Source organism: Argentina silus (genome assembly GCF_951799395.1).
Source record: "Argentina silus genome assembly, chromosome: 1".
NCBI classification, from domain to species: Eukaryota; Metazoa; Chordata; class Actinopteri; order Argentiniformes; family Argentinidae; genus Argentina; species Argentina silus.
The window spans coordinates 13,098,022-13,112,077 of NC_139655.1; the positions used below are offsets into that span (position 1 = coordinate 13,098,022).

Consider the following 14,056-nt stretch of genomic DNA (forward strand, 5'->3'; position numbering starts at 1 on the left):
GAAATGGAGCTTGGCTTGCCAACAGTAGAGAGGCTTGAATCATTTACCCATTATAGGCAGTAAAGAACGAACTAGGATGAATATGGATGAAACATCTGCGTGAAGACACTGAGATAAAGGATCCAAGTGACCCAAAGGCTTAGTTGCAATATACATTTCTATGTTATATCCACAATAGTATGCTATTTAGAATGCATGACAAATACCTTGCTATATTCCAATTATGCTAGTGTGCATATTGGAACACAACCAAGGGGATTTGGAGCCTGTGGCTTTAAGAGGCAGGTGCATATGGTTCCCTTGGCAACAAACTGACTTTCAAGGGACTTGTGACCTTGCACACACACACACACACACACACACACACACACACACACACACACACACACACACACACACACACACACACACACACATACACATACACATACACATACACATACACATACACATACACATACACACATACACATACACATACACATACACACATACACATACACATACACACACACACACACACACACACACACACACACAACAATTACTTCGTCCACTGACCTCAAGTGCAATCTTGCAATCTTCTGGCTTCCCTTTCTCTCCATCCAGTCTGGGCACACTCTTTGCCCTCCTCCCCCTTTCCCCCCTCTCCTCCCTCTGTCTCTCCATCTTGGAACCCTTCCTCACGTACTTACTCTCACTTTCTCTCACTCCTCCCTCCCTCTCTCCCTCCCTCTCTCTCCTCCACTCTGAGGAAATGGTGATCAATATCCAGGCTGGCCATGTCTTTGACAGTAAGAGTGAGAGTCCTCCTTTAGCACCTTGCCTCTCTCCTGCAGCTCATTATCATTCCATTACAAGGATTACTCTGTCCCTGAGTCACACCCATATACACCTCCTTACTACCATTCACTCAAACAGAGAGGCTATTCCAGACAAAGGAGAGGGGAAGGACAGATCATGAGCACGTACGCACGCACACACACGTGGGTAGAGACACAGACAGACATACAGACACACACACACACACACACACACACACACACACACACACACACACACACACACACACACACACACACACACACACATATACATACATACATACATACATACATACAGACACTTTTGCATGTGCACATAACACTGCCAGTACACAAACACAAAGACAAGAGACACACCCAAGCAGATCCATGACAAACAAGTATGACATCCAGGATGACATCACTGCGTCTCTAAGTGTTTGGAGCGAGGCCAGCCAGCCCTCTTTACTCCATCCAGTTATTTGTCGCCTGTCCAGAGTCACTTAAACCTCTGATCCTGCTCAATTTATAGCTAGCCCGGCTCCAACACTTTTCAACAGGGAAAAGCATTGTTGCACTCCAGTGTCATACCCACTGACCCTCCTTCAGGTGCCCCAGTCTCTGTAACCTTTGACCTCTGACCCTAGTCCTCTGCTGGTGTGTGTGTATGTGTAGCGCTGTACCACTGGCACAATAGTCTGACTCCAGGGGGATAGAGCACCACCCGTAAGCCTCTTGGGGGCTTCAAATCAAAAGGAACCATGTGAGGATTTAAGCTATCAGTCCCCCCTCACCCCCTCCAATTCTTCACACGCACACGCACACGCACGGCTCCTTCAATCAGTGTGAAGTACAGAGAGTGTGAGGGAGGGAGGGGGCTGAGCACTTGCAGGCAGCAGATATAGCCTCGTTCAGAGCCATTTTGAAGAGAAACTGACAATAGTCTTAAAATAGATCTGTTTAGAGAGCAGAGGTTGTAATGTCCATGTTGTTGTATTGTAGCATTGGTTTGGAATGACAAAGCTATTCAATGTTTACTCCAAAATCCCAATGTAATACTGTAGAAGCCTCAGAGTAACCCTGATGTTTCCACAACACAGTAATATTGGGCCTTTTAAGTACATCAGATTACATGCACTCACATTTTGTACATACTCTGCATTTTGGGATTTGTGAAATGAAAAACTGAGCTAAGCTGCTCTCTACTAAAATCCCTGGATTGATGTTCCAAATGACCAGCGGTCATCAATGGTTGTGTTTATGCTTCAGTAGAGAGAACAAATACATCAATGGTTGAGTTGTGGTCAATCAGAGCAAGAAACAGTCATCATTAGATGTGTAAGAGAAACTCGTCGATGGTTGTGGTTGAACAGAGACAGAGACCATCATCCATGGTTGTGTTGTGGTCGAACAGAGACAGATATGCTAATCATTGGTTGTGTCTCTGCTTATCCACATCAGAGTACAGCCATAGGGGTTTTGAGGCTGCGCTGAGCCCAGTGTGTGTTGAGGGCAATGGGACTGACTGACTGAGCGCTCCATTGGAGAGCAGGGGCTAGCCATCAGCCATGCAGCCACACAGGCTGAGTCACAAAGCTCTGCAATATGTTCAGTGTCTGACTGGCTGAGCCAATGGACTCCTGGATAGATGACTAGCTGAGCCAATGGACTCCTGGATAGATGACTAGCTGAGCCAATGGACTCCTGGATAGATGGAGCAACAAACGACAGTAGGGAGGGATGGCAGAGCTCACTGGGTGACAGGTATATCAATCACTCTACACAGAGAGAGGTGTGAGGATGTTGAGGTTAGTAAGAGGGGTTGTTTTTTTGTGTACTGTGTGTGTGTGTGTGTGTGTGTGTGTGTGGGGGGGGAGGTAGTGCCCTTCTGGCCTGGTCTCGGCGATTAGCATGCGTCTCACAGTAGCAGTCAGACACAGAGAGTCGGCTCCACAGAGGTCTGGGCACCAGCTAAGATAACACAGTGTTGAGCAATAGATCAATACTTTGACAATACTGAATACAGAACAGAGAAAACAGCATCTACTGTGCTTAGCATTGTGCTTAGCATCAACAATCAACACTGCATATCAGAAATATGTTCAGCCTATATTTGGCTGATAACAACTCACTCGCTCGGTCACGCACGCACGCACGCACGCACACACACAGGCACACAGGCACACACACACACACATACAGCAGTGTTAGCTCTTGAGCAGACGGACAGTGGAGATGGGCAGGCCATGCAGATTGGATCTTATCAATGTTTGTTCAACACCTGCCGTGCCAAATACAACACAGAATCCAATTATATAACAACTCATATGGAGAGATAGTGTCTGCCTGCTTCCGCATCAAATGCGTGCAGGCAAATAAATGAACACATACAAACAGACTCACACCCATACATCAAAGCCATGACCACACACACAAACAGCCTCAAACACAGACACATATACACACACATACACACAGTCAATTGAAGTGGTGCTGATCAGTATGCATGTACGCTTGGCTGCACTGACTGGGTTGATACTGCATCGTACCATCATGCCAGCGCAGAACAGAAGAGAGGGATGGAGAGAGAAAGAGAGAGAGTGAGAGAAAGGGAGTGAAATAGACGGACAGAGAGAGAGAGAGAGAGAGAGAGAGAGAGAGGGAGAGGGGGGAGAGAGAGAGGGAGAGAAAGAGAGACAGACAGACAGAAGGACCCTAATCAAGCTGTTTTTAATACAGTCTTTATTGATCAGCCCTGATTCTCATTAGCCATTAAAAGGACACTGTCACACTGCTGCTGTCTGACTGTGTGTTTGTTTGTCTTATTGACTGACTGAGAACATATTCCAGACACACAAAGCCTCTTTAAATTGGCTTGATTTGTGCTGATTGGGTATTAATTGAAGCAGTGAGGAGAGGTCAGATGAGGCAGGCTCTGCAGTGCTGTGCAGGCTGAATGAGGCCACCTCACCTGCAGCACAGTGGCCTGGAAACCCCAGCAATATTAGTGAAAACTTAATGTAGAGTGCATGTCGCCCTGGAGCTGTCTTACCCACTTTAGAATTATCACTCTACAGATTGTACAAACTACTGCCTTACTTCAGACCAGCTCCTAGACTCTGCCTGTCTGCCTGTCTGCCTGCCTGCCTATCTGCCTGCCTATCTGTCTAGCATACTGGTATAGCAGCATTACAGCATTAATGGATGCAATTTAAACTCCTAATTTACCATGGCTGTGTCATCTTCCTGTCTTTGTTGGAGCCATTGTGTAGATTTCAAGAGAGAGCTTTGAGTGTAATACTGTATCATGAAAAGTGCTTTGTAAGTTATTACTATTATCACATTATCTTATAAATGGGGCTTTGTATCTTGTGTATGGGGCTCCACACTGTAGCTATCTTATAATAGGTGATATTCTAGAGTGTTGCAACCATAGGTATCTTATAATAGGAGATATTCTAGAGTGTTCCAAGCATCGCTATTCTATAATAAAAGAGACATTCTGGAATGTTCCGCTGAGGGAGATTAAGCACGAAATGAAGCCGTCCTCCAATCTGCCAGTCACTGTTCCTCTTCCGTGACATTTCCCTTCTCCATGGTGTGTGTGTGTGTGTGTGTGTGTGTGTGTGCGTGTATGTGCGCGTCTGTGTGTGTGTGTGTGCGCGCGCGCGTCTGTGTGTGTGTGACATACTGCGTTAGCACTGTGAATCTATTAATAAAGTGGCTGTCTGTTTGTCTGTCTGTGAGATAACCCCTCTAGTGACACAACATTACAGGAGGTAGATCTGTCACTCTGTCACCTGCAAACAGTTCAGACGCTAGAAAGGTCTGCTTTATGGAGATAGGAGAGGGGATGGGAGGAATCACTGATTGCATACACACACACACACACACACACACACACACACACACACACACACACACACACACACACACACACACACACACACACACACAGACAGACACAGACAGACACAGACATTCTTTACATGGCACTAGAGCAGGATTTGAGAGACCAAACAATGGTATCATGGTCACAATGACACTACACACATGTTGTATAGTGTATATGTGTGTGTGTGTGTGTGTGTGTGTGTGTGTGTATGGTCCTTCCCTGGCTAGATTAGGTGTGTCTCCTATGGCCTAATTGTCTCCTCTTGTTTCTCCATTTCCCCTTGTCTTATCTCCTCAACAACATGAGCTGGAGACCACTGGCTGCCAATACAAAGGACCCTCTCTCTCTTCCTTTTCCCTCTCTCAGCCTCAGCCTCACCCCCCCTCCCCCCCATCTCAAGGCTTTTTCATTTCTCCGCTCACATTCCTTAATTCTCTCCCCCTCAATCTGTCTCATCTGATAGAGCCTCTGCTTCCCTCCATTTAATTTCACTCCCCTTCCCACTCTCCCTTCCCACTCTCCCTCCCCTCTCTCTCTCTCTGCCCTGGATGCTTGTATTTATGGCTGTGTGCTTGTAAGAGAGAAAGAGAAAGGATGAGTGAGCTTGTGTAGAGGTAAAAGTAGGTTATAGGTATATGTATGCTGTGTGTATGCGTGACTGCATTCACCATATGTAGCGCTTAGTGTGTGTGTGTGTGTAAACGCAAATAGGAAAATGTGTAAGAGGGAAAGAGAGATGTTGGGTTTTGTATAGGTTATGGGTACTGTGTCTTTATTGCCTATGTATGCGTGACTGCATTCACCATATGTAGCGCTTACTGTGTGTGTGTGTGTGTGTGTGTGTGTTTGTGTGCGCGCTCTGACTCATAGTTAATCTAAAGGCCTCTGCCTCAGAATCACTTCCTCCACAGCAGCGTGTGTTTGTGGGTTTCTCTCTCTCCACAGCACTCCAAATCAGCCAAATCTGAGAGAAAAAGGTCATAACAAACCTCTGTTTCTCCCCCTGCGCTCTTTTACCAGCAGTTGTACTGTAGTGACTGTAAACACGAGCACTGAGATGACATACGCACACACGCATGGAAGCACATCTCCTTTTCTGTCTGGTTGTTGAGAACACTGCTCCAGTAGTATCAAGACGTGTCACCAAACACAGTCCTCTGCCTCTGGCCATCAATAATGTCTCCTTTACCCTGACCTGGGATCAGCTGACTGGAGGGGGTTGTGGGTTTTGGGATGTAGGAAATGAACAAACAACAGAGAAAGAGGGAGGAGAGAGGAGAGAAGGAAGGAGAGAAACGAGAAAGAGGGAGGGAGAGAGAGGGGGAGAGAGAGCAGCTGTGTGTGTGTGTGTGTGTGTGAGAGAGAGAGAGAGAGAGAGAGACACACAGACACAGAGCATACAGTAATACAGCATACAGTCTACTGTATATAAGAGGAGCACAGGACTACGTGACAGAGTAGCCCCCTCAGGGGGAACGTTACCATCTGTGTAGTACATGTAGCTCTGCCTCGCATCTGGAGAGAGCTTTATCAAATTCTGAGCTGGGTGGGAAATTCAAATTCAATTAACAGAAAAGACAATGAAGGCTCCTAGTAGAGCTAAAGGCTGGAAGCATAACTGTCCAAAATAGAAACAATACAGAAACAGTGTAGGAGCCTCTCAACTGAATGTGAGCTTTATAGGAAGAAGAAAGGAGAACCAGGTAGTGAAGGAAGCCTTACCTCTGGTACAGTTAGTAGGTAAAAGACAGAAGCCATTCAACAGAACCAGGGTTATGTACAGTCAGATCTACTGCATGACTCTGACTCTGGTGTTCAGAGTGTTGGTGCTTCGACAACAGGGAATTAAGGAGACATGATGATGATGAATGTCAAATATCATGAACGATATCGAGTCCCACCTTGCCACTTCTCAGCTCTGACAGTGGACGCTCTGAATACATAATGCCAACATATGTTATTACCATACCACAATAAAGATAGAGCTTTTATTCAAGACGAGCTAAAAATATTCTTTAGTGCAGCCTCATTTCCTCTTTGCTTTCCATTTCATGTTCCCCCTTGATTGTGAGATAGTAAGAAGCCACAGTAAACCTTTTCCCTTTGAGGCAGCAAGAGCCATAATGGCACCGGGTGAAACTGTGGCTGCAGAGCCATAATGGCGTCTGGCTTGGCTGTATCAGTAGCAGGGACAGCAGCAGTGGCAGGTGAAACTGCTACAGCAGTGAGAGCCGTAATGGTGCCTGTGGCAGTAACATGGAGAGCAGCAGCGACAGCAGGTGACAGCAGGTGAAACCAGAGCTGAGTTCTAGCCCAGTCTGAAGAATGGCTGCTGCTGTCTCAGTCTGTGAGCTACTACACTACAGGGACAGAGAAACAGCAGAAGCAGCTTCCTCTCCATTACCTTCCCCTCACCCCCCACCATCCTATCCTCCATCACCCAAACCCCTTCCCTCAATCCTCAAATTCTCTCCTACCCATCCTCCCCTTCAGCCTGCCTTCTCCTCCATCTCAACAACCCCACCTGCACCCCTGCTTCTTGTCTTTCCCTTTGTATCTCCTCCATCCCTCCATTCTCTTCTCCATCCATTCCTTCTCTCCTCCACCCCTCTCCTCCACCAGTACGTACGCTACTACAGCGACAGGAAAACTAAACGGTAGGATCAAGTGCTGTTTGTCTGTGAAATATGTATAGAACGCAACACTGAAACTAACACACTGGAACCTAAGGGAACACCTTAGGGAACGTCTTCTCGTGTGTGTGGTGTTCAGTTCATACATACACTGAGATGCTTTTAGGTACATACACACAGCTACAGACAGATAACCTTGAGGCACACTGACACAATTACACCTTGAGAAGTGACATTCAAACACAACGACACACACATACAGATGAATAGGGGGTTGTTTTCTCTGTCTTTTACACTCTCTCTCTTTTCTCACACGCACACACACACAGTATGTCACTCACTCACACACACACACACACACACACACACACACACACACACACACACACACACACACAGTGCGGGGTCATGCTGCTGAACTGCTGTCTAAGTGGATGTGTTAAAACAGGCTGATTCAGGAGTGGCCCTTTCTTTCTCTCTCTCTTTCTCTCCTTCTCTTTCTCTCTCTCTCTCTCTCTCGGTCTATTTCCCAGTGCCAGAGGCAAGGACACACCATGGCCCGGTTACATCCTAAGTAGAGCCAGCTCAACCTCCTCTCACCCTTTGCCCCAGATGAAGAAATCTCTCTCGCTCACACTCACTCACCCACACACTCCCTGAAGCCATTTCCATCACACATAAAGAAAAAAGAAAAGAAAAAGTGTCAGACATGTCTCTCACAAAATTAAGGCTAGCCCATACAGCCCATACTTGTTTTTATTTCGTTAGCACCTAGTTAGTATCCTGTCCAGTGCCCTGCTGTCTTGCCTCTCCCTGTGCAGGCATGCAGCATGTGACTGCTCTGGTGGTGATGTACAGCACAGAGATAAGGAGAGGAGATACTGGTTGAGGGGATGGGGGAACCAGGGGAGGCTGGTGGAGGCTGAAATCGGAGGACGGGCTTGTTGTAATGCATGGAATGGGTCCTCCGATTTCTACCTCCACCCGACTCCGTACAGGCCAGGGGCTCCTTCTTTATCTGGCCTGGTCCTTACACCCTGAATCAACTTCTAGCTAGCTCCAGCCCCCTGGCACTCGAGTAGATCTGAGAGGATTGGATAGGTGTAAGCCTTATGGTCATTGCATTCTGATCGGCCAGGTTGGATCTTCACCATATTCCTTCCACCTACCCATTCCTTCTCAGGGCTATACACAAGACCACAGGGGCTAGGGGCTAAGGAGTTGGTATGGGATCTAGCAGGGTATAATGGTATGTTCTTTTGGTCCTCAGGAACAGGTAGTTCCCAGTTGGTGAAGTCATAACTCCCACACGAATACATTCAAGTGCTTTCAAAGTGGGAACAACTCTTCAACCAATGAGATTTCATTTGCAATTCATAATGAACATTTACACACTATAAACATACATTATACACACACGTGAGATTATTAACAATTAGATATGTTGAGATTGTACAAAAAGAGCTTCCCACTTCGAGGGTCATTCTAGTGGTTATTTCCCATTCTGGAACTTAGAGGGGGGGGGGGGGAATTGTACCTCTGAGTTTCCTACAGCTGCAGAACGCACCATTAGGCCATATATGCACCCCCCCTCCCCATTCCCATCTCTCTCTCCTTATCTCTGGGCTGCACACCACCGCAGCAGTCACATGGCCCCACTAGCGCAGGGAGAGGGAGGGGACCTCTCAGGTCTGTAGTGTTTGTGGGTTCGGGGCCAAGGGGTTGATTTGGGACTCAGGATTAGACTGGGCTCGTCCTCGTTTCACCTCCAGCCTGCGTCAGGGCCTGGCCCTGAGTTGCGTCAAGGTGTACAGGCTCTGCCAATTGTCAGTAAGACCTTACTACTAGACTACCTGGTGTTAATCTCCACACACACACGCACACGCACGCACGCACACACACGCACACACACGCACGCACACACACGCACACACACGCACACACACGCACACACACGCACACACACGCACACACACAGCCCATCGTTAAAGCGATTAGAGCTTAATGAGAAGAGCACACATCTAATCCAGTTAGGCTATCTGGACTGTGAGATGATGGCAGACAGGGCCAGTGCTGCTAGCTCTGCTGACTGACTGGGCCTGTTGAATAATCTTTAAATGCATCTATCCTTCCTCCCTTCCTTGTAGAAATCACTGATCTGACTTGGATTGGTAGAAGCAATGCAGTGAAAAGCTTGCTTTAACCAGTCCAATCACATTAGGATCAGTAATTTCCTCAAGGAAAGGAGAAAGGAAGGATGCATTTAGGAAGTATTGGAACAGGGCCACTGACTGGGAATAGAAACAACTAGTCTATCTGACTCAACATTACATGGAATTCCTGGTTACAGCCAGCCAATCAGATCAGCCCATCCATGCCAGATAGCCCCTGTCATAATCAATGACAGTACTGGAATGAGGTTCAGAAGACGTCAGTGTTATTAAGTGTGTCAATATCTCACTGTATCAAGGTCAGAGTGTGTTTAGTGTATTAGTGTCAGTGTATCAGTGACTGAACAACAGCACTACATCAGCCTATATATTACAGTGAACACAGTGAACACACACACACACACACACACACACATACACACACACACAGGGCAGTGTATCAGTGGCCACAGTAAGGGGTCTACCCTATCTACCCTATGTGGCCTATGTCGCTGTATTACAGTGTATTAGATCAGGATTAGGATCATCACAGTGAGGCTACAGCCACAGCAAGGTGTCTCTTATCCATACAGCCCTAGGATTCCACAGCAATGAGATCCCTGTCAGGAGAAATGAGCTAACCGTGTTATCAACATTCACCAATCTGCTGCACCAGTCTCATATCATATGACCATTCTCCTCTCTGTGGGCCGGGGGCACCGGGGGCAGAGGACTCTGGTGCAGCCAAGCAAGGCAGGGCCCAGTGACTGTACTTTACACTCCTCTCCCATCTCCTGGCAGCCCAGCACCAGGGGAAACTACAGACCTCTAGGCCATCCATCTGAGCGGAAGAGAGAGCTGAGCCAAGCCTAGTGCCAGTGCTTTTTAATCAGCTTTGTGTGTGTGTGTGTGTGTGTGTGTGTGTGTGTGGAGGGGGTAGGGCAGGGACCGTGGAACAGTGACACCCCTGGAATGAAAGCCTACACAGTATAAGCTGCTCCCACTATTGTAGTGCAAGTTAATTAAAGCACAGAAGAGCAGCGTGTATCATGTATTATATGGACTTTCTTTATTCAGTCATAGTATTTACTACCAGCCTGGCACCGACATCATCGACACACATGACACCAGCTTTTATTATGTTTTCCTGTATGGAATATTCAATAACGTTTTTTCCTTCAACTAAATCCCTCTTGTTTGAGTTCTCCATGCAGCAGTGTGAAAATATGGGATGCATGCACATATCGCGCGCACACACACACACAGCCACACCTGCACATGCATACACACACACACACACGCACACACATACGCGCACAGACACATGCACAGGCACACTCACACCATCCATCCCTTCGGGCCTAGGTCATGGGACTTTCCCCCTAAACTCAACAAGAAGGCCGGTGGCTTAAACAATACAGGACAAGAAGCTCCATGAGGAGGCCCACTCTTAGAATGCAGGAGGGAGCTGCCCAAGGAGGCCCGCTCTAAGAATAAAGGAGAAAGAATCTGAACCATCCCTTCTGTGAACTCTCAGCTCTGTCGAACGTTTCACATGACAGCAACCGAACCGGAGGGCTTCATAACTGAAATGTTTAATTCTACAGGGCTATATTTAAGTCAGGTTGGTAATGTACTGAAATGTGTCATTGGGATAGGATATTATGGAATTACTTGGCTGAGGAAAATGAACGTTTCACCCCCAAGGGTGTGATTGACGAAACCTGTTGAATCGAGAAGGAGCTGTGAGATAGTGACAACCAGGCCTGGTGATGAGACCACAGAAGCAGAACAGATTGAAGAATGTCTCCATTAGTGCTGGTGGTCCATGGTCAGTTCTACCTTTCACCACACAGTAGTAAAACAGAGGAAAGACCCTAGATCTGACCTCAAGGCTCCGGGCCACTCTCATTCTGGTTCTTACATACACATACACAACATACAGATCAACAACATTGTGGGTAGGCAGGAAAAGGTTACAGCGACAACAAACCTTGACAGTGAGGAAGTTCAAGATTGGCTTCCTGCAGCAGCAACAACAACAATGATAAGGCACCTTAATTTCTCTAAAAAGAATTAACAGTACAGGTGCAGCAGCATTCTGGCTCTCTGTCCGTCTGTTCTCTTTTTTTCTGCTCTGCAGTGAAATCGAATATATGTGTGTGTGTGGGTGTGTGGGATGGACCATGACTGATTCAGCAAGGTGATATTCCCCTATTCACCAAAAGCTGAAATATGGGAAACTAAACAGCAACATAAAACAATGGAGATGGGGTCTATTCATAGAGCCCATCAAGGACAGGACATTACTGTAACGTAATGGAGGTCAGTGTCAAGTCAGTTACCTACTGTATATGATATTCTCAGCACAACTCTTCTACTTACCAAAAGCACTTGACAAAAATACTAAAATGCATGAACAGTCAAAATACTCCCAGGGACTTTGCACCTAAAGTCAGAAAAACTCTAAAGCTTTTTAAAAAGGAGAATTAAGATGTAAGCTCATATGAAGATGCTTTTACCAGCCCGCCAGGAGAATCTATGTGTTAGGGCTTCTACAAAGCAGATCATCTCCAGTTAAATATACTGAACTGAACGGTCACTTGCCCTCTATAACAGTTAATGATGCCATAATAACAGTTAATGACATATCAAATAACATTAGTTATAAGCTAATGGAAGACCATCATTACTGTGTTGAAATGCTTGTGTATGTGACAGTCTTCCAATCATTCACACTCTCACACATAAAGGCAGACACAAAGATCTAGAGTGCCTTTGTGTGGGATGATCATGGATGGATGGTTTCCTTGCCCCTCCTCTTCTAAATAAACCCAATCGTGCGTGATCAATAAGATGTCCAGATGTAACAGCAGAATCTACCTCATAAAATGGTCATGTAGAACATTGCTTGGACCACTGGCAACAGTTATCAATTCGAATCATACTTGATAATGCTCATGGATGAGCCACTTGGAAATATGCTCAGACAGACAGACAACTGATTTATGCAAGCTACCGTGCCACTTAAATGACCAGCTTTGCTTTGAATACGGCTTATCTCCTTCTATATACCACATACTGACATGGCCACGGGATACATTTCTGCTCATCATATCGGAAACAAAGTATCATGTACCTTCATCTTTAAACGGGCACGTACAAGAAGGACACATTGTAACAGAAGATGTTTCAGCAGCAGATCGCAGGCTACTGTCTGGGTTGACCAGGTAGGCAACAATAAATGCTTTGCTTGTTGGAATTACAATAATTGCGTTTGTGTTGCTAAACTTAGTATGGCTAATACTCAATAACATATTATAATGCTTAGGAGTTAGGATACACACACACATGCGACAATACATTGCCTTGTATGTACAGTAAGTCACCTATGAAGAAGGCTATTTGAGTCCGTTGTGCATCTTCAAACAAGGCTAATTTGTGTAAACATTGGCTATATAAACATACAAAACATTAACATGCAACAGCAACAATACAGCTCATTCTATAACCCTACCTCGGCACACAGCTGGGTGAAGAGCGGTCCACTTCCCAGGTGGCATATAGGTTCATGTGGACCGGGCGATTCGAGGTGATCGCGACCGGTTTGGAGGGCTGCATGTGCGGGGAGGGGACACCTCCAGTCCGCGGGAGCCCTCCTCGCTCCGACATCCTGGAGGGTGGATAGCTAAAGAGGTTTCAAACGAAGGTGTGAATACCCGAAGCCTGTCTTCTCCTCTCTGTCTTCCTCTTGTTTTTAGTGCCAATGCCGTAAGGATAGTCTGGTACAACTATTGCGTAGAACGTTCGCCTATAGGTGCAATCGAAAGTTAATCCGTTCAGTCTAAAAGAATAACTATTCTGCTAATCGTAATAATGATGACATTACCGTCAATGTCCGTTTTTTCTAAATGCACGGAGTTAACCCCCTTTCTGTTTCAACTTGGTCTGGATGTTTATCGGTGCAGGAAGCGGAAATTTCTCCACCACCAAGTCGCACAATGCCAGAGCAGAAGAGCTACGCCTCTTGTTAAAGACGTAGGCTTCGATTCCTTTGCGGAGGGGAAGGCAAGAGAGAGAGAGAGAGAGAGAGAGAGAGAGAGAGAGAGAGAGAGAGAGAGAGAGAGAGAGAGAGAGAGAGAGAGAGAGAGAGAGAGAGAGAGAGAGAGAGAGAGAGGTGTGTGTGTGTGTGTGTGTGTGTGTGTGTGTGTGTGTGTGTGTGTGTGTGTGTGTGTGTGTGTGTGATTTTGTTGCCTGTTGTGTCTCAAATGCATCATGTTTTTGCTGAATATTTCATCTTTCACCATAGGCCTATTCCATATAAATGCATAATAATTGTGTAATAACAACCCATGTTCCAATTTGCATTATGTCAAATAGGGATTACACATAAATGACACAACATTGTACGCACAAACGAACGAACAAACAAACAAACAAATAAACACTGATCTAAGTTAAATGTTATGTGTTTTATCATGTCTATTGGCTTTCAATGTGTGGGCATTAGGTCAATGAATGTTTGCTGTTATCAGAATGATACAAATTAAATTGATAATCAATATGAATGGTTTC

General features: G+C 46.0%; 1 protein-coding gene across 1 annotated transcript in view; it reads right to left on the reverse strand.

The window, feature by feature from the left end:
- The window catches only part of pacs1 (phosphofurin acidic cluster sorting protein 1), a 28,318-nt gene extending 14,900 nt beyond the window's left edge, over nt 1-13,418 (reverse strand). The window contains exon 1 of the mRNA XM_083672788.1: nt 12,999-13,418. Coding sequence (XP_083528914.1) covers nt 12,999-13,153 — 155 coding nt within the window. The 5' untranslated portion in view covers nt 13,154-13,418. The remainder of the gene's footprint in view (nt 1-12,998) is intronic.
- Between the last annotated feature and the right edge of the window lie 638 nt (nt 13,419-14,056).